General features: G+C 29.1%; 5 protein-coding genes across 9 annotated transcripts; 3 read left to right on the top strand and 2 right to left on the bottom strand.

Annotated features, from left to right (window-relative positions):
* The first annotated feature begins 171 nt into the window (after positions 1–171).
* On the top strand, positions 172–3,450 carry Ift54 (intraflagellar transport 54). Of its 2 annotated transcripts, none has more exons than XM_083095184.1 (10): positions 172–382; positions 582–699; positions 784–884; positions 956–1,243; positions 1,497–1,873; positions 1,951–2,079; positions 2,160–2,397; positions 2,586–2,711; positions 2,780–2,865; positions 3,076–3,450. In XM_083095184.1, exons 1-10 carry the CDS (start codon positions 248–250, stop codon positions 3,224–3,226), a joined length of 1,749 nt encoding a protein of 582 aa, XP_082951310.1. In that variant the 5' UTR covers positions 172–247; the 3' UTR covers positions 3,227–3,450. The 2 variants fall into 2 exon arrangements, with proteins under 2 accessions (XP_082951310.1, XP_082951309.1); XM_083095183.1 differs by having other exon boundaries at positions 772–884; positions 3,076–3,449.
* On the bottom strand, positions 3,341–6,071 carry Spag (RNA polymerase II-associated protein spaghetti). Its single transcript, XM_083095185.1, has 8 exons — positions 5,839–6,071; positions 5,345–5,467; positions 4,997–5,241; positions 4,695–4,905; positions 4,328–4,609; positions 3,970–4,260; positions 3,707–3,899; positions 3,341–3,631 (listed from the first exon to the last, which is right to left on the bottom strand). Exons 1-8 carry the CDS (start codon positions 5,980–5,982, stop codon positions 3,543–3,545), a joined length of 1,578 nt encoding a protein of 525 aa, XP_082951311.1. The 5' UTR covers positions 5,983–6,071; the 3' UTR covers positions 3,341–3,542.
* A 928-nt stretch (positions 6,072–6,999) lies between these two features.
* On the top strand, positions 7,000–18,268 carry LOC145969229 (bestrophin-4). Of its 4 annotated transcripts, none has more exons than XM_083095178.1 (11): positions 7,000–8,037; positions 13,137–13,206; positions 13,327–13,456; positions 13,764–14,030; positions 14,404–14,538; positions 14,724–14,890; positions 14,960–15,117; positions 15,927–16,238; positions 16,312–16,463; positions 16,672–16,806; positions 17,103–18,268. In XM_083095178.1, exons 4-11 carry the CDS (start codon positions 13,852–13,854, stop codon positions 17,929–17,931), a joined length of 2,067 nt encoding a protein of 688 aa, XP_082951304.1. In that variant the 5' UTR covers positions 7,000–8,037; positions 13,137–13,206; positions 13,327–13,456; positions 13,764–13,851; the 3' UTR covers positions 17,932–18,268. The 4 variants fall into 4 exon arrangements, with proteins under 4 accessions (XP_082951304.1, XP_082951305.1, XP_082951306.1 ...); XM_083095179.1 differs by having other exon boundaries at positions 13,313–13,456; XM_083095180.1 differs by lacking the exon at positions 7,000–8,037 and adding an exon at positions 10,108–11,474.
* Positions 18,269–19,668: 1,400 nt separating this feature from the next.
* Nopo (TRAF interacting protein no poles) lies at positions 19,669–22,108 on the top strand. Its single transcript, XM_083093132.1, has 7 exons — positions 19,669–20,035; positions 20,216–20,590; positions 20,704–20,805; positions 20,936–21,058; positions 21,146–21,380; positions 21,455–21,601; positions 21,693–22,108. Exons 1-7 carry the CDS (start codon positions 19,923–19,925, stop codon positions 21,804–21,806), a joined length of 1,209 nt encoding a protein of 402 aa, XP_082949258.1. The 5' UTR covers positions 19,669–19,922; the 3' UTR covers positions 21,807–22,108.
* Positions 22,109–22,401: 293 nt separating this feature from the next.
* On the bottom strand, positions 22,402–25,521 carry LOC145967984 (calcium and integrin-binding protein 1). Its single transcript, XM_083093134.1, is given in 6 exon segments — positions 22,402–22,457; positions 22,460–22,511; positions 23,039–23,163; positions 24,304–24,442; positions 25,123–25,198; positions 25,403–25,521. Coding segments are annotated over 6 exon segments (567 nt in total).
* Positions 25,522–26,152: the final 631 nt, after the last annotated feature.

The raw sequence follows: 26,152 nt of genomic DNA, 5'->3' as shown, positions 1-26,152 counted from the left end.
ACGCTGAATGAATTTCATTGAACCTATGAAAGAATCTTTTGAATGATCAATCAGAATGAAGGAGGCAACATAGATTTATTTGCTCTGATTGGTCAATCAAACTTGAAAACGCTTCAAAATTTTCGTAATGTCAAATGAAACGCATCCATTGGTCGTAGTTCTCACGTGGTCGTTGCTTAGCAACCGTTTGACATTACATTGACGGATCGTGAGTTATCGCAGAACATGATTTAAAAACAACCTCACAATGACGGACGAAGTACGATCCGAAGTGATAAAGAAAACGCAAGATTTACTCGGAAAATATTTCAAGAAGCCACCGTTAACCGATAAATTGCTGCGAAAACCACCGTTTCGCTTTCTTCATGATATTATAACAGCTGTAATTTGTCACATATATACATAATTATTATTTACAGACTATTCAGCGTTTAATATTTTTTTTCTCTTTCTTTTTAATATAATTTTTTTATATAATTTATTTCACATATCTTAAATTTATACAAAATATACAGATTTATATAAATCATAAGTTTGACATGTTAGGACATCTTGCACATGTGGATAAAAATTGATTTCAGATTATTAAAGAGACGGATTTCTTGAAGGGATTATTTACTGATGAGGAATTAAATTCAGATAATATAAAAGATAAAGAGGCAAAGCTTGCCTTTTTGACAAAACTCATCAATGTTGTCAGTGAGTAACTTTAATGTGCTATATTTTATTATTATAAATATACATGTAATTAATATATATAATGTGTTTTAGAATTAATTTCAGGTGCTAATCTAATGGTTAGAGCAAGTAAGATAATTTCTGGTCAAGAACCGACAAAGACAAATGAGTTATTGCAAGCTATTGGAAAATGTCTTGATAAAAAAGTAATATATAAGTATATTTTATATCTTTTTAAAGTGAAATAATAACATATTACTTATTATATATATGTTAGGTCAGTAGTGTAGAAGCGATTGAACATTATAAAAAAAATTTGGAAAAGAAAAAATCGAAATCTACAATTAAAGATGAAACTTCAAAAAAGCCAGCACCAAGGCAGGCATCGCAAACGAGGAAATCATCGGAGAAAGATAAGGTTTCGATGGACCGAAAGAAAAGATCATCTAGTACGGGAAAAATAGCATCGGGCGAAGCAAAGAATGTCGATGATAAAGCAAGAAAAGAGAATAATAAAAAGGAAAACTTGAAGAATGTTGAGGCTATAGATATTCCACCAGCTGAGGTAAAAAGTTAAAATCTCATTTAAATATTGCTAAAATTTTTGAAGTAAATTGTACCAATTTGTTAGGTAGAATTAAAATTTGTTTTTCTTCACATTATTTGAAATTTATAGAGTACTTATTAAAGAAAAATAAAAAAGAAATCATTTCTTAATTCTAAAATTTATTTGCTTTTCAAAAACATATACTTTAAATTATATATGTGTGTATATGTATGTTGTTTCATTTAATATACTTTATTTTTATCATATTCAGCCAGTTGAAGATAAAGTTCCTACTTCGGCGCAAAAAAGAAGGCCTTCTTCATCTGCTAAAACAAAGCAGAATGCTACAATCTCACCCCATGAACCAATAAAGGAGGAACAGATACAACATCGGAGTTCATCAAGTAAAATAAGGCATTCAGCGCAAGTAAGTGGCTCGCAGGAGAAAATAGCAAATCTGCCCTCAGAGATGTCTCTGAATAACGAAGAACAAAATAAATCAGAAACGAGTAATTATAACAAAGAAATTAAGAAAAGTGGAATATCGGAAGAAAATAAAGAGCGGCAACAGAGCGCTGAAAAAAAGAGCGAGCAAATGCCAACATCAGAATTTGCAGATTCTCAAAATGAAACAACTACTGAAACGACGTAATATATTCAATTATAAATCTTTCGATAGTATCAGAATATATTTAGATAGATATTTAATTTAATGTTTGTTTTAGCGTTTTGCAGCAATCCAATGAAAGGCCTAAAACCTCCTTAAGACCGCCTAGTGCTAGACCTATCAGTGCTAGACCAGCCGCTCCCAGGATAAGAGCAAAGACAGATTTCATTATCAACGAGGAGATACAGTAAGACGGCGATAAAATATTTATTTTGTAAAGAGTTATTTATATTAAAATTATAATAATTTAAATTTTACGATTTACAGGACACCAGTAGGAAATATTAGTGTTATTGTCGAAGACGCAGACTTGAAGGACGATGATGAAGATATGGTAGTCATGGAAACTAAAGGAAGCAGTGGCGATAACTTAGAGAATGGAGATTACAAGATAGACAATCAGCTGATGCAGGAACATGGGCATTTGGTGGCACAAATCTTAGAAACCCAAAGAGAATTAGTTAATACCGACAATGTTGATGTGTTACCGAAAAAAGTGGACATTGTAAGAAGTATTGAAATATGTTATTTCTACATTTTTGTGCAGTAATTGTTGTAATTTTTCCAAAATATCAAATAGTCCGCGTAACGAATATATATATATATATATATATATATATATATATATATATATATATATATATATATATATATATATATATATATATATTATTAATATATATTTGAATATAGGCATGGGAATCAGGTTCGAAACGCGATCGAGAAGCAGCAGCTAAGGAAATTGACAAATTACGTGGAACAATACAGACACTAACGCGTGCGACGAATCCTCTAGGGAAATTGTTAGATTATGTACAGGTAGTACATTATATGCATATTTTTACATATTAATCAACAGTTTTTTACAAAATCTTCTATGATATCAGGAAGACGTAGAAGTAATGCAGAAAGAACTGTTGGATTGGAAAAGCCAGTATCGCCAGTTAAATGAACAATTGGAAAAGGAACAAAGGTATATATTATATATATATAATATATATAATATTGCAAGTTTATATATGTGTGTGTGTGTGTGTGTGTGTGTATATATATATATATATATATATATATATATATATATATATATATAACTTGCAATAAGCAGTCTTAACAATTCTTTATAAATAAATATGGAAATTAATATTATTTAATAATTAAATTTTTATGGAAATTCTTATTTCAGAGAAACACAAGAGATGATAGAACCTATGAAAGAAACATTAAAAGAAATTGATAGCAACATGAAGATGCAATTGGACAAAATACGTCAAGTAAAGGCACAAATTATGAAAAATGATCAAAAAATTCGGCGATTACTTAATGGTAATTTATAGTGCGCGTATATTATTTACTGCTGTATATTAGACTGTAAATATTTTTACAGACTATTGAAAATATTTAATTAAATATTTCATTATAAATTATACAGTTTAGGTATAACATATTTTATGTACAAAATGATTTTATTTATCTGTTACAATGTTCTAACATTTGAAGATGTAAGATTTATGTATTTCTTGTAAATATTTAAATATATTTTAAAATATAAATTAAACTTTTGAAAATCTGTACAGAATCTGTTTTTTTCAAAAGTTTGATACAACTTACCTACCACAAACTTTTCTTTTTAAGATTACAATTCACATCTTATCAAATTTCATATTTATTCTGCAACTCTATAATTTCTTCTTCAGATATCTTTTCTGATGTTTTACAATATGAGAACATAACCTTCAAATCTGGAAGTATTTTAAATTCCATATTACTAAACATCCTAAATCAATCAGGAAAAATAAATATGTATCATTATATACCTTGTTTTTCTAAGTTACTGATAAACATAATAAGAGCTCTAAATCTCTTAACATCACTGAGATCTTTTAAATACGGGAATATAGGTTCTTCCCGTTTCATAAACTCTGTTTTAAGTATCGTTAATATATCACTAAAAATATCACTTTCCATTGAATCTTGAAATATTTTTGGTAAGTTACTTGATGGTATTTGCTGAAAAATTTGATTTTGCTTTAAATTTTAGTATAAGTCATATATAATTAATATGTAAAAAATTTATTACCTTTAAATATTTGTACCGAAAATCAGATGAAGTATATCTTCTCCAGTTTATTACAAATTGGACTGCAGTTCTTGGGATGGGAGGTATTTCCATATTTTCGGTAAAATTCACTTCTGGTTTAGGTTTCGTAATACTTTCTTCATGCTTTGTATTATCAGAGTGTACATTTGATAATTCTAGATGCTGATTTTTATCACATGATGCTTTAATTTCTTTTTTTAAAAGGAAATCATAATTTTCAAAAGGTTTAGTTAAATCAGCCTCTTGCACAGGTATTCTTATCAATGGTTCCTAATTAATAATAAGATGTAATTACATTACTGCACAAATACTGTGTGACATATTAATACAAACTTACTTTTGAGCGTAAATGAGGAGGTTTTTCAATAGGTTCCACAACTTCAACATTATCTTTTTCTGGTAGCCAATCTGGAATGCGTGAATCTCTCTTTGATTCTGTTAGACTTATGGTGTTTAATTTTGCAATAGCTCCTATATTATTTACACTATCCTTTTTATTCTTATTCTCTTTAATATCAATTATTTTTTTATTGGATTTTACATTATCAAACATCTTCTCAGCAATTTTTTTTTCTATCGGTATATCTTTGGTTATTTCTTCACTAGATATAATAATTGGCTAAGAAATAAATAAATATATTAATAACAATTTATATATTAATAACAATTTAATTCAAAATATATAATACTAAAAATATACATACCTTTAAGTTTTCAAGTCGTTTATTAATTTGACTAAGCAAGACCTTTGCTTCTTTATTAGAAGGTTCTAAAGTTAATATTTCTTCTATGTCTTCCTTTGCCTCTTTATATTGTTTCAATTCCATTCTCGCTGTTGCTCGTCTATGGTAAGCTTTAACATAAGTTTCATCCAATTGGATTGCAGATGAACAATCTGCTTCTGCTGAATACAAGCTGTAATATAATATAACAAATTCAATAATGATATAAATTGTAGAAATTAACATGATTTGTATTTATTAAACGTTTAAAGTATAAGATTTACTTGTCTTGTTTTAAATAACAAAGTGCACGATTGGCATAAAATATAGCATCGTAAGGAAAAATTTTTATTGCTTCGCTGTATGAAGCAATTGCTTTATCCCATTTTTTCTGTTGCACAAAAATATTGCCTTGATCTTTGTGTTCTAATGCTTTGCTATGATCTTTTTCCAATTCCTCTTTAGACATAGTTTCATCACAAGAATCACTAGATTGTCCTTCTTTATCTAATTCTTTGCATGCTTTGTCCTTTATTACAATGATAATTATAATAGTTTTTTGTAAATATTTCCTCAACTATTTTTAAAAAATCAAGAGAATTCATATAATATATAATATAAATATTACTTACAACATCGAATTTGTCCCATGATGAATAATCATAAGACTTTATTCGTTTGGAATTTTCAGTCTTTTTATTTTCTTTTATTACACATTTTTTCTTATTTTTGCTTCTGATTGGAGGCAAAACATTCTGGAATATATATCATTCATATACATATTTAAGTAAGTTAAATGTATAATCAATATATGCATTACACATACAATATTTGCCAAAAAATTTAATATTATACATAAATATAAAATCTAAAATTTAAGTATCTCAACAATTTTAAAACAAACTTGTAATATAGATGTATAGTTTAAAATAATTTATGTTTATAAGATTTTAAGCATGTATAACATTATTCATTTCACTCTATAATCCTTTTATTTTATATATTTTTTAAGACATATATTATTGCATAATACATATATTATTCGTTCCAATAAAATATATATATTAAAAAATATGAAATAAAAGGATTAATAAATATACCATCAATATTTTGATCGCAAAAATACCTGTCCAGTACGTTCATTCAACAATTCTTGTTCCTTTCGCTTCATTTGCTCTTCCCAATTTTTCAAGTCCAAAAATTCACTTCGTAGATCCTCCGAATTATCCTTCACCTGCTTTTGCATCAAGATAGATTTATCTGGTTCCATTATAAAAGAAGAATTGCTTCGTGTTGTATTTCATACCAGCGAGAAACCTGAGAGCGGCCATCTTGCCTCAGCGGACGCATGTCCTGATGCGCTCCCTGAAAAAGTGGACATAAAGCTAAAGATTATTAAAACAAATGCTCTGTTTTATCTTCAGGAAATATAATCGTCTCCTAAGTTATCTATTCCATTTGATGTTAATGTTCACAAATATGTTACAAGTTGGCACCACGATCTACTTTTTATTCCTTTTAAAAAAATACTGCTACAGTCTTATGTGACGAAAGTTGCATTCTCGTAGGCGCATCGGAAATTTTTTTTTAAATAATACTTACATAGATTAAGTCAAAAATAGAAATTTAGATTTATAAAGTATCGAGAATATTTGTAAAAAATAAAAAAATATTTATTAATATATTAGATATAATTAATAATAGATTAATAAAAAATAATTTATGTACATAAAAATAGAAGTCTCATGAAACTAAGTACTCTTATGTACAAAATATTCAATATTACTATATATTTACATATATACACAAAAACACTTAATCCAATAATATTTTAACTTTTGCAGTTATATATTAATGTTTTAAAACACGAAATCGTGAAGATTGCATTCATTAATTTAGACGATACAAGAGTTTAAAAAATATTATAAATAACATTTAAAGACATTTTCTAATATTTTTGATACTTCTTGGATGTTTCTTACACGTATCTTGACATTATTTGCGCTTAGACTAGATTGTACGGATCGGAAATTAGTTTTATTAATTTCTCTCTCATCTATCATCTTGAAGAGACAGATGAAGGACAAGATACATTTCTCTAGAGCGATAGGGTTGATCTCTGAGGGTGATTTCGCACTAGACGCCCCCGTAACAGCTCACGCGCTTTACGTGAGCTTGACATTCGGCCCTTTTTAGATCTTGGGTAACTGCCATCGGATCGCGATCGCGCCCCTGTAATGTTTAATATTCTGTCGCCTATACGAGAGTATGTCGCGCGTTTCGATTCACTTGCTTGCGACCAGTTCGTCATCGACGAGCGCCAAGTGCGCACCCACGCGATAATGCCTCCCTTCGATACATCTCGAATCGCGATCCCTGCTCGTTTCCATTGACAAGTTTTTGATCCGTGAGACAATTCTCGGAGATCGCTTCGCGATTCTCGTAATCGATCGCGTCAGGTGGAAATTACTTCTGGTGCAATCTGTTTTGCTTCGAATTGGTTTCTTCTTTAACAGACGTTTGTGAAGAACTTTAAAACATTTAAATCGCCTTTTTGTAAGAGAAGTTATAGATAGACAGCTGCGAAAAGACCTTTCAATTAAACAGAGAATGAGAGAATATATCTATTGAATGATAAAATGTGCATTCAAGATATGCAGGTAGAGAGAAGAAACTTTAAATGTTATTAATTTTCTGCCGAAACTGTGATTTCAAATTATATATTTTCATCGTTTTAATATTATTGAGACATTAGAATTCAACAATTTTTTTCTATGATTTATAAGCGACACAGCATGTACTTACAACTAGATATAACCATATATTAATTTTAGAAGCTGTGTATATGAATTATTATGTGAAAAAGTATGATTGAAAGATGTTAAAAAAAAGATATTGTTAAATAAGTCTCTAATCTTCTCTAGTGTTCTGATCAGTTCTCGTTCTCTAGTGTTCTGATAAGTGAAATAAATATTTTTATGACAAGTGTCCCCGCAAAGGAAGAGAATTAAGGAAATTCAGATTGAATTCCGAAATTATTAATAATGCGAAAGAATTGTGACATTGATTAATTATGACCTCTAATGAAGATCAAATTAATTTTCGTGTCGCTCATATTCAAATTGGCCGCTACTTTAGCCAGCTGATTTCGTAAATTATACAACCGGAAGGGATGGTGATACATCGGCTCGTTTAATTTTTTTTATTTAAAGCGCGAATGCGAAAACGGCAAACAGATATTTGCATTGTGCGCGATGAAAAGTGGTTTTATGCAAGAAAGAAGATAATAAATACGTTAGTTATGATTGATAAAATATTTTACACGGTGAGTCAGACTATCATGTTTTCAATTTTTCAGAGTATCTTGCACGACATTAGAAAAACAGATTTCTATATCAAGAGCCATTATAATTACGTATTTACTCGTAAATTATACTAAAATTATATTGTAAATTATGTTTAAAATATGTGAGACAAAGTTTGGGATTGCGTAATAAAATCAGATTGAATGCATAAGATATTTAGACGCAAAAAAGCTTTAAAAAATTTATTTATTAATAATTTATATATGTGCTTCCGCGAAATTATAAATATGAGAATGTTTATTTTTTGGCATGCAATTGTTATCAATACAATATGATCAAGACTTAAACATGTAATGTCTGGTTTTACAATTATGTGTTATAAATAAATCAATAAATGCACGTTGTTCATGCGCTAGAAATTTGCATAAGCTAGTTATAAATAAAATTTTGAAAAGTAATTTTTGTATATTATTTGGATAACATTTATAATAATATATATTCACATGTTTTGTGTTAAACGAATCAAAATTTAGTATTCAAAATTTGATGTTTTTTGTTACTATTGCTAAGATTAAATAATTAAGATTAAATTTTTAATTAATAGCAGACAAATTAAATGTAGTTAATTTCACAAGATTCATACATAATGTCTGGAAAATGATATGATGGTGAATTAACGCGATATTAATATTATTGATTAATGCTAATTTATAACATATTAAATCTCTAATTTGAAATCCTACTATTTGCATTTTAAATTAATATTATATTGTTTTCGCATATTAAATTAATAATTAATACACACACTTTTATTATTTAATATTATAAAAAGTATGATTCTTTTCTTTATTTAAATTAAGGCAAACATATTTCTATTTTTAAAGTAATTAAAAGAAATGAATTATTAAACACTTTATTTCCAACATTTTATTTGCATCTTAACCGCATGTTTTTTTTCTGTATTTACTTTTACAAGTAAATTTATTTATATATACGATATGATATCATATCTCGAGAATTAATTATTTATTTTTAATAATATATTATACTTGTATTTAATATTTATTTTTAATAATATTTATTTGTAAAATTTATTAACGTAGCATTTTAAAAAACTGTATTTATAAAATTATATATATAATTTATAATAATCTCGTTTAATTATGTCTCTAACAAATATTGTATTGAATAAATTCGATCTTAAATCGATAGCGCCTTCTTTCAGAAGAAATTCTAAATTCCGCATTTTGTCCATGGTCGTGGTTTTTGTCGTGAGTATTTTCGGTAAGGTCGCGCGGAAATATAACGCAACCGTCAGACGATCCGGCGACGTTATTCCATACGTGTATTATTAACAGCGTGTTTGTGATGCATTAGCATTATAAGGTATGAATGACTAGTAAGATGGTTATTATGTCGAAGACATATTTATTCATGGGATTGAATAAACTTGAGCCAAAAATGCAAAGCGATATATCTCGCGTATTTTATATTATGCAGCTCGTTAGCCAAGAAATGCCACGCGTGTCGATGATTTCGTTAAACGTGAAAAAAAATGCGTGATATGTTTGCCTTAATCTGTTGATTTAGATGTGAAATAGTTAAATTACAAGCTATTTACAAATTCTTTTATTATAGATTCGCTACATCATTTTTCAGTGATTACTACTGGACTCGTATTAAGAGAGAAATCAAATAACAAAGTGTTGATTATCATAATATTGTGTTTTATTTCTAATTGTTATTCAAATTTATGAAAAATTTTTAATTATGATGCAGTTATATATAAATCTCAAGTACATTTTTAAAACTAATTTATATATTTGACAAGTATATAGATATAAATAATTCTAGGAAAACTTTTATGTTCGAAACATGCATGAAATATATATGCAAATATAAATATCAAATAAAAAAAATTATTACGAATTAAATTGATATTTTAAGTATATAATGTCAGATATAAGTCTAAATGTTTTAAAGGAAAAAAAACAATATATTGCGCGCAATCACTCTATCATTATATATATTTTCCGCGTGAAACATAAAATTTCTTTTTTTATATATTTTAAAATATTTATATATATTATAAAATATTAAAATTTATATATAGTATAAAAAGATGACAGTAAAAATTGCAAGAGATCTCAGATTATCTCTCTGTTAGATACTTGAAAAGCTTCAAAAGTCAAATGATGATAATTAGGGTGCCAAGCACACGATGGCAATTGCCTACATCGTTCTGGCTGCACTTCGGGATGCATCCTCGAGATATCGATGGACAAAATGTATCCTGAAATGCAGCCGTAAAGATCGCGCGGAAATCTCGTGCAAATCGTGTGTTTACCCAGACACTTCGTGGTTACATCGACGCCCAAAGTTATATTTACCTTCGCATTACTGGCGCAATTCCCGAGAAACAGACAGTTGCTATTAGACATTATTTATGATACGTCCCGCGACAGAAAAAAATGCAGTCACGCCTGGCAATTTTAATTCATTTATCATTAGGCAATGACGTTTCGTTTGTGACGTATATAACCGTTTTTGGCGTCATATGCAATCTGAAGCTCCGTCCAGCTCATAGTTATGACGAAATACACATATGAAACATCAAGAATGATACAGATCCAAATCGCAGTCATAACGAAATTGATACAATATTAATCTGATAAATTAAATAATTGCTTAATCACAAAAAATTTTCTTTTTACACGTGAAACTTATATTTATCTCGTATTCGCTGATGAAGTTTGATAATTAGTAATGTTTGCTAATTAGTGGGAGTTTCATAATGTCTTTATATTTGCCTTATATTCGCTGATGATGTTTAAATGTTTGTTAAGTAGCGAAAGTTTCATAATGTCATAATGAGATGACTTTATCTATCTTAGCCTTTATTTCTTAGTCTTTATCTCTGAGTGATAGAATTTTAAAATTTATATCTTTTATACAATAAATGCGCGATAAATCTTTTACACAGCTATGTTTGAACTATGACTCTGATTATTGGCAAAGCATTGGAATATAGGCGGAAACAATATCTAAGCCTCGGTTACTCCGCTTTTAGTCGAGGTTTAGCATTCCGGATATTTCTAGCGAATGATGCGATCGCGCATATTACCAATGTCACTGCGATGATCTTGAATCGCGAAAAGATCATCGTTTCTCTTAAATGAATTATTCTTGATAAATTGCTTTGCTCAGACAATCGGGTTTGGCACTTCGAATGATTATAAACCATTTAACAGTCTCACGGTTTGGAGGATTAAAGCTGAAAGTAATATATACATGCGATATGTCATCTGTGAAAAAATTGTGAAATTGCGTTTTACAGTGGGCTAAATTAATTGTTTATTGGCACAACTCATGCTAAAACTGCGACAACGATACATACCTCGCTACATTATTAGGCATACACAAAAGCGCTATAAGAGCTTGCTGACAAAAACAAATGGTTACTACATGTACTCGTATTATCTAGTGGACAGTAGTCTAGCAAAGTAAAATATAATATTGCAATATATATAATTATATTTAATAATATATGTATGTGGTCAATATACAGGGTTTAGCAAAAGTGTGGAAACCCCTTAATATTTCGAAAAATACGCATTTAAAAAAAAAATGTTTCATACAAAAGTTATAGGGTTTTATGTGACGCATTACACAGCAACATTATTATGACCTCGAATAGCGTTGTCAAGGTTATGTGAAGGTCACCTCCAACTTTTTAAATGGGACACCCTATATGCTTTTACATATTCTTGTAGCTTATCTCGAGAGCTTTCCAAAACACTATAATTAAGTTAGTTTTCATTAAGTACTTTCCGAGTTATGAGGCTTGAAATCATTTCTTAATTTTACATAAACCATAAAATATCTTGTAAAATATTCATTTTTCGATTATCTTACCTTAATACTTTTATGTACAAAATAATGAGAGGAATCAATTGGTGTAAAGAAAACATACAGTTGTTTTTAAGAAAAAATATGGAATTGTTAATTGCAAATTACATATTTTTTCTTAAAAACAACTATGTTTTTTCTTTACACCAATTGATTCCTCTCATTATTTTGTACATAAAAGTATTAAGGTAGGATAATCGAAAAATGAATATTTTATTAGATATTTTATGGTTTATGTAAAATTAAGAAATGATTTCAAGCCTCATAACTCGAAAAGTACTTAATGAAAACTAACTTAATTATAGTGTTTTGGAAAGCTCTCGAGATAAGTTACAAGAATATGCAAAAGCATATAGGGTGTCCCATTTAAAAAGTTGGAGGTGACCTTCACATAACCTTGACAACGCTATTCGAGGTCATAATAATGTTGCTGTGTAATGCGCCACATAAAACCCTATAACTTTTGTATGAAACATTTTTTTTTTAAATGCGTATTTTTCGAAATATTAAGGGGTTTCCACACTTTTGCTAAACCCTGTATATGTATATGTATTGACACTATTAAATATAATTATATATATTGCAATACCATATTTTACTTTCCTAGATTACTACATATACAGGGTGGCCCACAATTGTTTCGAAAAAAAAAATGTAATTTGCAATTAACAATTACATTTTTTTTCTTAAAAATAACTATGTGTTTTCTTTACACCAATTGATTCCTCTCATTATTTTGTACATAAAAGTATTAAGGTAAGATAATCGAAAAATGAATATTTTACTAGATATTTTATGGTTTATGTAAAATTAAGAAATGATTTCAAGCCTCATAACTCGAAAAGTACTTAATGAAAACTAACTTAATTATAGCGTTTTGGAAAGCTCTCGAGATGAGCTACAAGAATATGCAAAAGCATATAGGGTGTCCCGTTTAAAAAGTTGGAGGTGACCTTCACGTGACCTTCAGGTGACTCTTCAAGGTCAAACTAGTGGCACCATCTTATGTCCCTCTCGAAACCATACAACTTTTGTCTGAAACATTTTTCTCTAAATTGCTTCGTTTCCGAGATATAAATTTGTAACACTTTACGTGGGCCACCCTGTATATAATTATGTTTAGTACTTTTGTATGTACTTTTAAGTCTTAAAAAGTACCATTATTTTCACAATTGATATGTGTATTTTAACGATTATTTATCAATTGCAGGACTTTTCTAGCTGTTTGATGTGTTAATGTTATTATACCTGAAGATTCAGTTAGCATTTATTTACAGTTGGTACGTAATTGAACAATAAAAATTTTAAATATAAAAATATAAAGAATATATAAAATATAAAAAGAATATATCAGTAAATGTTAATTATATATGTATTATTTAACAGCTTATTTTTAATAGATATCTTTCGATACTACAGTAATTTGGAAATGGCTAATGCTTGGAATGGATTATTCTGCGTTAGAGTACAAACCCATTTCGGCAAATTGCCGATCTATCTTAAACTAGAAATTACTTAGGTGAAAAACATGTATGTATTTAGAAATAAATTTTCCAATATTTATATTAAAACAAAATTTAAAACAAAGTTTTGTCAGCGTGTTTATTTCTTTTGTCCATTGTTCCATTCTATATGAATTAGTGTATAAAAAAATTAATTTTATTTTTATCAAAATAAATTAATTTATAAACATAATTATAATTAATAAAAATTTTAATATTATAATTCGGAAATTTCTTCAAATATTTATATAATTTTATTTAAAAATATTTAAATGACTAAACAGTTTACAACTGCATAATTATTGCAGCTTATAACTGTACAATTTTATTCTTAGGCTCGATAGGCGAAAATTTCAAGAATTATGAGTAACAATGTGCTCGCGACCAGAAGAAATTGGTACGGTATTCTTGAATGGATAAAAGATGACGGTCTCTTATCAGTATGAGGTCGCTAGTTCCACCAGCGGTGGATTCACTAGGCTTCTGTTTATGTGGCGTGGTTCTCTGTATAAGCTCATCTACAGAGAACTGCTACTTTATTTGCTTCTCTTTGGCATCTTGTCCGCACTTTATCGTCATGCTTTTAATGCCGCACAAAAAAGGTGGACACTTCGATATATTTTAAACACATACATATATTATAAATATACATATATATATAAATCTAGAAACATATTATATATATTAATATATATTAATGTATTGTAGAGAAAATAAGAATATATTATTGATTTAGTCAATAAAATTCAATAAAATATAAACTATAAATAAATATATGAATGCAATGAGAGAAAAATTAATTTGTTTTATAAATGTTGTTAAATAAATATGTATATCTATAAAATCTATAAAATTTCTTTTTTATATTAATTATTTTAATTATCTTATCATACATATTTATCTCGTTCAAAGCTAATTTAGTTAATTTTTTCTAGTGGTTTTTTAAGAATTATTGTAATATATAATCCTTTACAGAGAGTTCGAGCAAATTGTCATTTACTGCGACACCTTAATCACTTTGATCCCGCTCAGTTTCGTGCTCGGATTTTATGTATCTTACGTGGCGCAAAGATGGTGGAAGCAGTACAAGGCAATACCGTGGCCTGACAAGTGAGAAAGCAGTTATTAAATACAATGCATTTTTAATTTCTAATTAAGTTCCTAATTTTTCAACAATGAAGAAAATTAGATATTTCGGTTTCTCTTAAAAACAGAATTTGCAGGAAACAAATACCAAAAGAATCGATAGAAGAAAAGCGTGTATAATTTTTTTGTTTCATTTTTCTCTCCTACAGAGTAATGCATCTCGTGGCTCTCTACGTCAGCGGAAACGACGAATACAGTCGGATGCTGCGCAGGGCCCTTATGCGTTATCTGAACCTCTCTCTGATACTTGTCCTACGTTCCATCAGTTCGGCTGTAAAGAGGCGATTTCCTACTCTTGATCATGTTATTGATTCTGGTAAATCATAATAAAAGGACTATCGATCATCGTTCTCTTGGTGATTAAAAATTAATGAGTGTCTTGCAGGTTTCATGACCACGTTGGAGCGCGAATTATATCAGTCGGTGCCGAGTAGCGAGTTTAACACTTATTGGATACCGAGCACATGGTTCGTTAATCTTCTCAAGGAGGCACGCAAGAATCACAGGATACCTGATCCGCAAGGTTTAAAGTTAATTATGGAGGTGCGAATGTGAGCTCTATATGTGTCTCCTAATTATTTGCTTAATATCTTTATAAACTGACGTAAATTTCCTTCATTATTGCAATAAAGTACAAAAGAGAAAAAAAGATTTATATAAATATTAATAAAAATTATAATAACTATATGAGTGCTCTATGTTAAAATGAAACAAATTAATGTTAAAAATTATTTCTAATTTCTATTGTAGTTTATTTAACTGGTAAAGCAAATAGAATTATCTAAGATTTATTATAATTTTTTGAAGACGTAACTGTATCGAACCTATTATTTTTGTTTCATCATTTTTGTTTCTTTCTGCCGTGTTAAATTTCTTTTAGAAACGCTTATATGATATCATATAAAAGTTTAACACCAAGGAAGTCAATCGTTCAGTGTAAGAACGATTAGGTTTTACAACCATCTACTGCGACGACGAGTCGATATATGGCCGATTAGAAATAGTCATAAACTTACGTGTTGCGGTTTATCAACCACGTTTTTATTTTTCGCGATTAGGCACACGTGTCTCAAACACATTATGCGTTTGCACGTTACAAACAAGTCAATTTTAATATGCACGATAAACTTAATCAGCGAGTATGACGTATGTCATAAAGATTTAAAAGCAAATTTTTTTCTATTTAACAATTGAATCAATATCTTATTTATACTTTCAATCTCATAATTAAATTTTTTTAATGACGTGATAATTATTGAGTATTTAATTGTTCAAATATTTTAATGAATCAATTAATTAATCCAAGATTAATTAATCATTTTTTCGATAACGAAAACATATCAATTTTGCAGGAATTCAGCGAGTTCCGGACCAAATGCGGTCTCCTATGGAGCTACGACTGGGTGTCTATTCCATTGGTGTATACCCAGGTAGTGACCCTCGCTACTTATAGCTTCTTTGCGGTCGCTTTGATCGGTCGACAATACATTGACGGTGTCGAAAAGCAATTTCAATTAAAAATAGATAAATATCTGCCGATCTTCACGATTCTGCAGTTCTTTTTCTTTATGGGACTATTGAAGGTAGCCGAACAGCTGATAAATCCGTTCGGAGACGACGACGAGGATTTTGAGTTGAACTGGCTGATCGATCGTCATATCAAGGTAGAAACTGATTCAAATTTATTTTCGGGATATCGTATTTTAAGACATAATTATATTTATATGCGAACGCTAGGTATCGTACCTCGGGGTGGACACGCTGATGAGCCGCTGCCCGCCGCTCGTCAAGGACATTTATTACGACTTTGAAAATGTGAGCCTGCCATATACGGAAGCGGCTGCGGCGTACAAGAAGAAAACTTATCGCGGTAGCGTGGCAAATATGACGTTAGTATTTCGTATGTGCTATTTACAACGATAATTGAAACTAAAATCACATTGATTTTAATATAAAGTTGTTCCTCTCTCTCTCTCTTTCTCTTTCTCTTCCAACATGCTTTGCACATTCTCATGGAAATTTTGTCTTGAAAAATCAGGAAATACAGCTTCATATTAAAAATTGTTTTGGAATGATTGATTATTATTGATTGTTTAGGGTGCCTGAAGAAAAACAGATGATGTTCCTGCCCGAAATTTTAGAGGAGGAAGAGGAATGTAAGAATATTCCGACACCTCGCACTTCCACTGTCAGTTTAGCAAATCCAAACGAGAGTCCGGTAAACGAAAAGCGGTAAGGTTGCGAAGATAGCTCACAATTGTTTCAAAACGATTGTATAACTATAATTAAGACGCACGCCGATATATCATAATTATAATAAAATAAATAATTGTAGTTATTTTAATCATAAAGTCTTATAAATTCATCGTGTTCTCTTTCCAGTCAATTATAAAAAATATGTTTAAAAAACTGTGTTCTTGAAATATGAGTGAAAATAAATAAATAAATATAAAAAAAGAATTCCGTTTCAGGAACTTTCGAAATGACGCGATACAGGAACTCTATTAAGTTAGACTCGTTTGTTTCAGCCAGATCAGTGGGTCCGCAACACTTACGAAGATGGCTGGCAATTGTTCCGAAACGGTTGTGCAGCTGGATGGGCAAGAGCAACCGATCGAAATGGAACAACGGCACGTCATAACGGCAGTCAGGAAATTCTCAGCTCTGGCGAAGGGCTCGGCGTCTCGCACCGGGAAACCCTTTTTCCCGACGTTAACAAAGTTGTCTAACAATAACCCAGTAATATATCATCCTTGGCCGAGCACGGTGAATATCTCGCATTCCGCACCGGTCTCCATGCCGATCGAAGAGGGAAATCCTTGGAGAAAGGATTCGTTCAAGAGTTTCCGTCAATCTTCCATAGATGATTCCGAGGGACGGCAACCGAGCATCTCGTCGCAGAGCAACAAAAGTCAGGAGGGTGTTGTAAACTCGGCGTTCACCGAGGAGAAGCTGCATGACGTGCCAGACATCTGCGACTGCGACAAGGAAGAATACAATAACTCTGGTTCTCCGCATCAGCGTGATGACTCTTACCAGCACTCACAGATTCCAGAACCAATTGATATGCCCGTAATCGGCGACGAACCGAGTCGTGCGAGTAGTCCGAAGTATCTGATAAAAAGAAACCAATCGATTAGCGATTCTAAAAAGAAAAAGAGCATCCAATGGCCAAAATTATCCGGCAAAGCATTAAAATTTCGCAGAAGAACTACTGATAACGTACCCGTAATAGGCACGATGATGAGTCGTACCAGCTCAAGCTCGCCGAACTTGAGAAATCTAGAAGAGCGGAAGACTGCGCGAAGTGTCAAAATTGATTCTTCTTGCAAACAAGAAGACGATTCCAAGCTGTGAATGATGTAATGAGTTAGTGTTTCAATATAATTTCTACAAAATTTATTCTTAAATTTGTGTGAATCTCTTGAAGATAGAAATTTTTTGTTAATGAAATTCTTTCCCACTAAAGAATTCAGTGTAAACATTGGACATTGCACTCTTTTCTCTCTCTCTCTCCTTTACATATTATTATTAATTTTAATAATGTTGTGACATCCTTTTGTACGATCTTAAAATTATCTTATTAAATATTGATAGTGCTATGAAGAAACTATAAAATTATCTTTATGAACGATTTTTGATTATTACATTTGTTTATAGAATTATCTGAAATAATAATAATAGATGAACAGTACATGTTTTATCATTATGATGACCAGTGATACATAAAATATTCTAGTTATACGTATTTCATTGTTTAATTATTATAATTATAAGTAAGTACACATCTACAGGGACATTTAGCATCATTTACGATTATATTCATGTAAATATTGTAAATATATTGTAAAGTATATCCATTGCATTATGAAGGAAATAAAATAATTATTTCAGAATAATTACTTTCTTTAAAAAATGTGAAAGTTTTGTATTAAAGAAAGCATTTCATTAGAATTTACGATATTTGCAATGGTATTAGGATCATTTTAAAAATAATTAAAAAAAAACAAAATTGTAATAAGATATACACACAAATAAATAAATACGATATATGTGATATGTATATACGTATGTCTTTTTAATATATTTTAAAATTTATAGTAATAATGAAAGAAAAATTAATAGTAATATTGAAAAATAAATTAATAGCAATTAAATTAATAGTAATATTGAAAAAAATATATAACACTAATATTTTTATATAACAAGTTATTATTAATATTAAAAAAAAATTATACATATATATTATTACTAAATAATTAAATTTTTTTATTTATATTATTATTTATATTTACATATTATTTACATTTATTTTTATTAATAATGTTTTATTTATTTATGTTTAAATTATATTATTATTTTAATATTTTACAGGCTTACACGTACATATATCGATGTAATAATTTTCTTTCTCGTGCAACCGCATTTTTGTTGTTATCAACTATGGTTATTACTTCTTTCCCGGTGAAAATCCGGTTTTTTTCGTATACTCATGCAGAATTGAATATAATTGTGCAAAACTATATATAATTGTGCAAAAATATGTATAATTATAAATGATAGAATACAGAGATAGATGCAATAATTATTACATATAATTATATATAAATGCGCATTTTGCATACTTATATAGTATAATGTTCACAATGTTTTACGTATATACCCACACATTATACTAAAAGGTAACGAAAAGACGTCTTTTTTAAGTTATCTTTTCGACAAAACGAAAAGATGTCTATAAAGATATAAAAAAGACATTATAGTATGTGGCACGTGTTTCTTCGCTTATATTTTAGTTGTTCTATTTCCTGAACGAACATTATATTTCCTTAATGCACAGCGGATTTTTCAAACTATCAACGAATTCGATTGAATGCACTAGTACATCAGTGCACATTAATGCATCCAATTAAATGAGGAAGCAAGACTGATAATCTTCAATAGTATATCATTGATGATCGTGCATGCCAGAATTTTAAGATTTATCGACCGAAAATCTTTAACAGTACTTCATCGATATATTACCATGCTCTGAAAAGTTTAAACGGTATCTAATGATGAGAAATATACACCACAGATGGCATTACTTAAAAGTTTCAATGTTTTGGCGCAATATTGTTTGCCTCTCACAGCTGATAAAACCACAAATCTCTTTTTTTTAAATTTGTATCATTGTACATACAATTTTAACGTTTTCTTCACAGTTTGTGGATAGTGCGAAGCAAAAATTCACGATGACTTAATATTCATCAAAATATATCGAGAGCCTTATCTTTCTCGTATCATCGGTTTACTACGATACAAATTTTTATATTTGGAAGAAGTTTTGATTGTCAAAACCGGATAAAATGAACATAATATGTGTGATTTGCAGTGAATTATTAGTACCGTCCGATGATGTTTTCCACACACCATGTGGACATATTTTCCACTTTGGATGTTTGGTGCAATGGCTGGAGAGGTAATTTTTTGATATTATCAAAAATTGTATTCATTTATATTTTTTGTTTTTTTCTGTTCTTGCCTATTATTTGATGAAATATTTACTCTATTCTTCAAAATTTATATTTGTGTATTATTTATGTATTTAAAACATTGATAATATATATGTAGAGAGTAACGTATTATTACTTTTTTAAAGATCCAAAACATGTCCGCAATGCAGGGAAAGAACAACCGAGAACAAGATATACAGGATATATTTCAATTTCTCAAACAGTGATAGCATCGTAGAAGATCCCACTTCTCTACAGTATAAAATTGATAATCTGACCCTTCAGCTGCAGTTGAAGGACCAAAATATCAATAATCTTACTGAAATCAAAGAAAAGTTGGAGAAGCAAACAGCTGGTTTAAGACAAGAAGTTAAACATGTTGAAAGTGAAATAAATGGCAAAAATAGTGCGATTCATGCACTGAAACAGCAAATTAAATTCTATAAACAGCAATGTCAGAATGTAGACATTTATAAGAATGAGATAAAACAGTTGAAAAAAGATATTGAAAGTTTAAAAAAGTATATATATTTTTTAAATAATTTTCTTATAGATTTTAGAGAGAGAAAAAGAGAAAATATATATGTCATTTATAAGTTATGTTAAATTTTGCAATTAAAAGTGAATTTTACAGTTTGCAGGCTTTGTTAGATGCTTCTGTGGATGAAGTGGATGATATAATAGCGATGACTTGTGACATTGATAAGCTTAAGACATATATAACAATAATGAAAAAGTATGGTTATATATATATATATATATATATATATATATATATATATATATATATATGTATATGTATATGTATTGATTGTATAAATGCAAATAATAATATGTTAATATAATTTAATTAATTTATTTTTCAGAAATATGAATACTGATTTGCAAAAGAAGAGAGAGTTAAGAGATAAAGTTAAAACTTTACAACAGGAATTAACGAGAGTTTTTGCAACAAACAAATCTTTATCAGAAGAATGCAGTAAAAGAAAGTACATAACATTTTTGAAACTAAAGAATCATCTTTCTAGTTGTCTTTCCTAGGTTATATTGTTACATTATATCACTATTATTTCTAGAGAGTTGGAAAAACAATTGATTAATTGTGAAAGTGAAAAGATGGTTCTGCAAAATCAGCTTCTTGATATGCAAACAAGTGTATGTAAATGTGCCTCTAGTAAAATATCTGTAGAGAAGCAAGATAGTTTGAAAGTACAAGACTGTCCCAAAGTGAAATCTAGTGAAATAATGAACGAGAGTGAAGTTGATGCTCCAAAACTCGAAAAGAATGATAGTTGTATTATTATAGAATCAGTAAGTAAACTGTAATTTATTACATCAATGCATTTCATCAATCACATTATTTTAAAAATTAATATTTGTTGCAGGATAGTATTGAAATTACTCCACGAAACATAAAATCACAAGGTTTCTTTTCAATGAAAGATCATGGTATTAAAAGGGAGAGATCTAATACCAATTTGAAAGTACCTTCTATACTTGCCAAAAAATCAAAGTTTAATGCACCAAGTCAAGTAAATTATTTTTTTATTTTTGTTTAATATAATTCTCTTTGCCTATTTTTATACATTTGAGTATTCATAATTCTTTTTACATATATTTCAGAAAACTACCAGTGGTAATGATATGACTTTTGATGGTTTCGGAGGACATGCAAAATATGATAAATATCCTAATCCAATTTCTAGTTCACATGTAAAGAAAATGAAGAAGAAGTGAAGACAAAGAGATCGAAACTGGATACTGGTAATAATCAGAAACTCAATGATGTACAGATGTATGGATATAATGTGTGATGTCTAAATTATAAAAATAATTTAAATTATAAGAATCAAGAAATCATTTTGAAAAGACTTACGATCAGAAACTGCATTGATTATTTAAGAAAAAAATGCTGGAAAAAATTGATTATTTAAGAATAAAATCATATTTCTTAAATTTCTTAAACCAAAATTTTCAATTAATAATATTTTTATATAAAATTTAATTTTATAAAATAAAACATTTTTTTGCATTATTAATTTTAAATTGGCTTTTAATATTAATTTTTGTTAATTCTAATTAATGTTTTCATGACACAGAAGTTAATAAAATATAGTCATAAAATATTTAAATTAAATTAAATTATTTAATGTAAAAAAAAAGTTTTTTGTAAAATAATGATTGCGATATGACGTAACAATTTTTGAAATAAAATTCTAATAAAACAATTCTTCAAATAAGTAAAATATAATACATGCGCGCGTACAAATATTTTTGTTGTACAAAGGTACTGAAATATTCTCTAGGAAAAAGTTGGAAATGAAGAATTTTATTAAATTTTGAATTAAAATGTGTATGCAAAGTCTGACATTCTTGAAAGTGTATTATAAATTCTTGTGGTGCAATGCTGCCTGTGCCAGAAGGATCTATTTCTCGCAGTATCTGAAAGAACAAGTGCTATTGGAAAAATTATAAATTGCTATAATCAAAATTGTATTGATGAGCCTGTAAAAAAATAAGTGAATTAAAAAGAATTGATAGAAATTCTTTCAAGTCGAAAAAGAAAGAAAGACAGTAATTTATATTAAAGATTAATTCTCTTTTTTTACTTCCTTTTAAGAGAAACTTTTATCATTTTGGAGAGGAAAAATTTTTTACTGAAAAATAAAAATACTTGATTTCAAGTAGAGAATATAAAAATAAATTTGTTTTTTCACTATAAAGGAGGATAAAAAAGAAATTAATGATTTTAAAAGTAATTTCCGGTTTTAAAGATCGTACGAGTACAATTTCGCAGAATTAATTTCACCTCACGGAAGGTAGTTCCTTTCAATTCACCTACTTTCTGCCGCGAAATCAACAACCACCACCGGAAATTTGTTGCAACAGAAAGCGGCTTTCGGCAAAAGGATTAATCGCTTCCCGATTCCGTCCTTTGTCGAGAACGCACAGCAGGAATGCACACCGACCATTCGCGCTATGTTCTCCGCACGTTGCCGATCGATTCGGATCTGTCCGCGTTCATCTGAACCCGCCAGCCTCTGGACTACCTCGATCAGATCGTCGAGAAACACTTGATAGTCGCCATCGAAATCTAAAAATAAAGACAATCAGTGATGGTCGCTGTTTGCATTCATGTATTAGAAACAATGAATTATATGCATCTTGCAATGTTGACAGGTAAATTTGTCATAAAAGATAAAACTAAATGAGATACAGAAGACAAGAAGAATTTTTTATAATTTGTATCGTGAAAAATATTCATATAATGCAGTATTTCTTCACATATATTGACTTTTGGGTTTCTCTTTTTTAATAAATTTGCGTAATATCTTTAATAACATATATTAATCAAATACTACAGATACAGATGATCCAGATTATATATATGTAATTGGAATTTCGCAAGTATGCGATTAATGTTGTATAGTACGATTCATTGCCATGTCACATTATACAATATTAAAATAAGTGATATTTATTACAAATACAAAGGGGAGGTTTAATTAGAAATTTAAATAATGATAGCTAAGAAAATAAATAAATATAAATATATATACATATACATACATATATATATATATATATATATATATATATATATATATATATATAATTATGAAAATGACACGAAATGATATTTATATGTTAATTTCATATTATATAATCCTTCAATTTATTTAAATAGAATCGCAACTGAAGACAGATTGTTGCAAGAGCGCGACGCAGCAATTGACTATCCGCACAGCAATTGACACATCGACCCGCGAAACTAAATGATCTTGATTAACGAAATCGGCTGCAAATCATCGACCGCTATTATGTAAATGCTCGACGATGATTTACAATTTGTATTAGTATTTCAGCTATATACTACATTTTTATATAATATTTTCGATAAATTAAGATGTTTATAAGTTGAAAGAGAGACAATCTTTTGCACGTGTCGAGCCTTTAATTTATAAACATTGATCTGCTTTGCTGAAGATGTTCCGTGCATTTGATGAGATTTGCGCGTATTTTGGAAAAGTACTGTATCATAATATCAAGACTTTTTTTTTTAGTAAACGACAGAGTTTTGTAATTATATTTTTAGTGGCCGATGCATTGTCCGCGAGTATGTTTAATGAGCGTGTAGGACAGTGGACTGCAAATATTTGTTGGGACGAAAGTTAGAATTCCGAGCACACAAAAGTCTGCGGATGTAGATTAAATTGCATTTCTGCGAGCTTACCAAAAATTTCAAAAGCTCGAACGCCCTGGGGACAATTCGCGGAGAAGACTGAACAGAAGTCGAGAATGTCCTCAAAGCTCAAATGTCTGTCCTGTTTTGACGAGAATACCCGGTACATCACGTTGCGGAACGGGTTACACTGAAAATATCGCGTATTCTGTATTTTATATTATCTCTTTTATATTTGAATTAAACCTATGTAAATAAATAAAAACACTCGAGAATCACTTTTCTTCATCATGTAAAAACTTGATTTATACACGTACGCAAATTCTCTCTCTTTTTCATTTGCTTTGAGAAATGTATTGCAACATGCAGACGATGCTCCATACTTAATCTTTGAAAAGTCAATCCAAATTAATTAAAATCCAAATAAAGTCCAAATTAATTAAAATTCTATATATTGAAATAATAATTTTAATTAAATTTTTAATAAGTATTGAAGTTTAATTTTAATGTGCTAATTATTAAAGTGACGATCTGATGAAGACTATATAATATTTAAAGAACAGTTTGTGTGTGTGTGTTTAGCTCGTCGCGTCGCAGTTAATCATCGCCTTGTGTAAATTTCTAACTTGCAGGAAAAAATGCTAACGTTTAAGAAGGATTTATTGCTGTATGATATACGATGTTTAGAAAACGGAAACTCTTGTACACTGTGATAATCCAATATCGAAACTCTTTTTTGCTATTGGAACTTTGAACAGTATTCTTTCTAAAAGTTTTAAGCATATATTGTTATTCAGCTTACAATGATTCATATAAATAAAAGGAATATATTTTACATTAAATAATGTGAAACTCTCGGAACTCTCTTACGCGAATCTGCGGGAGAATCTTGTCGACCTACTCCATGGAAAAGCGATAATAAAGATTTTTTTTTTTAAGAATACCTCTGTTCCAAATTGCCTACAAATTTATAAATCGTAGAAATTGTAAAAAAAATTAATTAATTAAATTAAAATAAAAATTGAAATGTGACAGATATATTTGTAAACAGAAAAAACGTTTGTGACACACAAAAGGATTAATAAAATTCTCGATACTTGATACACGTCATTTTTATAATGTTTTCCAAATTTTTCGTTAACATACGTACTTTTTAATGATTTGTATGAAATTAAATTTTTCCATTTACTGATGAATGTCACTCTTGCTTAAGTATGTCAACTCGGTATATTCGTCGAGAGCATTTTCATTAGAACCCGAATTACCCATAGATACAGTTTCAATTTAATATGCCAATGAAATAGCTGTAACCGATCTGAGTAACCGTTATCGCATTAACGATAACGCATGTTATCACTTTGCTATAAAAAAAAACCGATATCTGTCTATGGCACTGTAAATTTTATGTAGGTACACTTAACTGTTTAACGACGACAGAGTTCATGATTACAATACAAATTTGGCGCACTCATTCTTGTTACAATCTCGATATATTTATATCGATAGAATTTTATTATTGATTGATAAATGCTATTATAATTCTAAAACTAAATTTAATAAAATAATTTAGCCACATGACATTAATAATTGATATGACATTAATATTTAAATAATCTCTTTCATCAAATTCATATCACGAGAAAATCGTTTATAAATTAATCAAGAAATATTTCAAGGTAAATCGTATAAAAAGATTCTTCCTCGTCATTTGTTGAACGCGGTCTGTGCATCCATTGAGAGTATGTATTATATATATATATATATATATATATATATATATATTATTTCTGCTTGTTGGCCGCTGAAATAATAATCTGTATTGATCAATTTCACGGCGGCGTTTTAATTGGTTGTTCAACCAGACGTCCATGTGTTCTAGGTTCATTACCACATCTTGAGA

Source organism: Camponotus vicinus, unplaced genomic scaffold (genome assembly GCF_025532165.1).
Source record: "Camponotus vicinus isolate PSW18456_S1 unplaced genomic scaffold, iyCamVici1.0 SCAF_3, whole genome shotgun sequence".
Taxonomy (NCBI): domain Eukaryota; kingdom Metazoa; phylum Arthropoda; class Insecta; order Hymenoptera; family Formicidae; genus Camponotus; species Camponotus vicinus.
This window is presented reverse-complemented; position numbering and strand designations above follow the sequence as displayed.

Excerpts from the sequence above, each read along its gene's own strand:
- Ift54 (XM_083095183.1), top strand. The coding sequence starts at position 248 with ATGACGGACGAAGTACGATCCGAAGTGATAAAGAAAACGCAAGATTTA. Across the intron at positions 885-955 it reads GAAAATGTCTTGATAAAAAA|GTCAGTAGTGTAGAAGCGAT; the intron begins GTAATATATAAG and ends TATATATGTTAG. Across the intron at positions 1,874-1,950 it reads GAAACAACTACTGAAACGAC|CGTTTTGCAGCAATCCAATG; the intron begins GTAATATATTCA and ends TGTTTGTTTTAG.
- Spag (XM_083095185.1), bottom strand. The coding sequence starts at position 5,982 with ATGGAACCAGATAAATCTATCTTGATGCAAAAGCAGGTGAAGGATAAT. Across the intron at positions 5,468-5,838 it reads TGAATGAACGTACTGGACAG|AATGTTTTGCCTCCAATCAG; the intron begins GTATTTTTGCGA and ends TATATATTCCAG. Across the intron at positions 5,242-5,344 it reads CATGGGACAAATTCGATGTT|GACAAAGCATGCAAAGAATT; the intron begins GTAAGTAATATT and ends ATTGTAATAAAG.
- LOC145969229 (XM_083095178.1), top strand. The coding sequence starts at position 13,852 with ATGACGGTCTCTTATCAGTATGAGGTCGCTAGTTCCACCAGCGGTGGA. Across the intron at positions 16,239-16,311 it reads TGATCGATCGTCATATCAAG|GTATCGTACCTCGGGGTGGA; the intron begins GTAGAAACTGAT and ends TGCGAACGCTAG. Across the intron at positions 16,464-16,671 it reads GGTAGCGTGGCAAATATGAC|GGTGCCTGAAGAAAAACAGA; the intron begins GTTAGTATTTCG and ends TTGATTGTTTAG.
- Nopo (XM_083093132.1), top strand. The coding sequence starts at position 19,923 with ATGAACATAATATGTGTGATTTGCAGTGAATTATTAGTACCGTCCGAT. Across the intron at positions 20,806-20,935 it reads TATATAACAATAATGAAAAA|AAATATGAATACTGATTTGC; the intron begins GTATGGTTATAT and ends TTTATTTTTCAG. Across the intron at positions 21,381-21,454 it reads GTTGTATTATTATAGAATCA|GATAGTATTGAAATTACTCC; the intron begins GTAAGTAAACTG and ends TATTTGTTGCAG.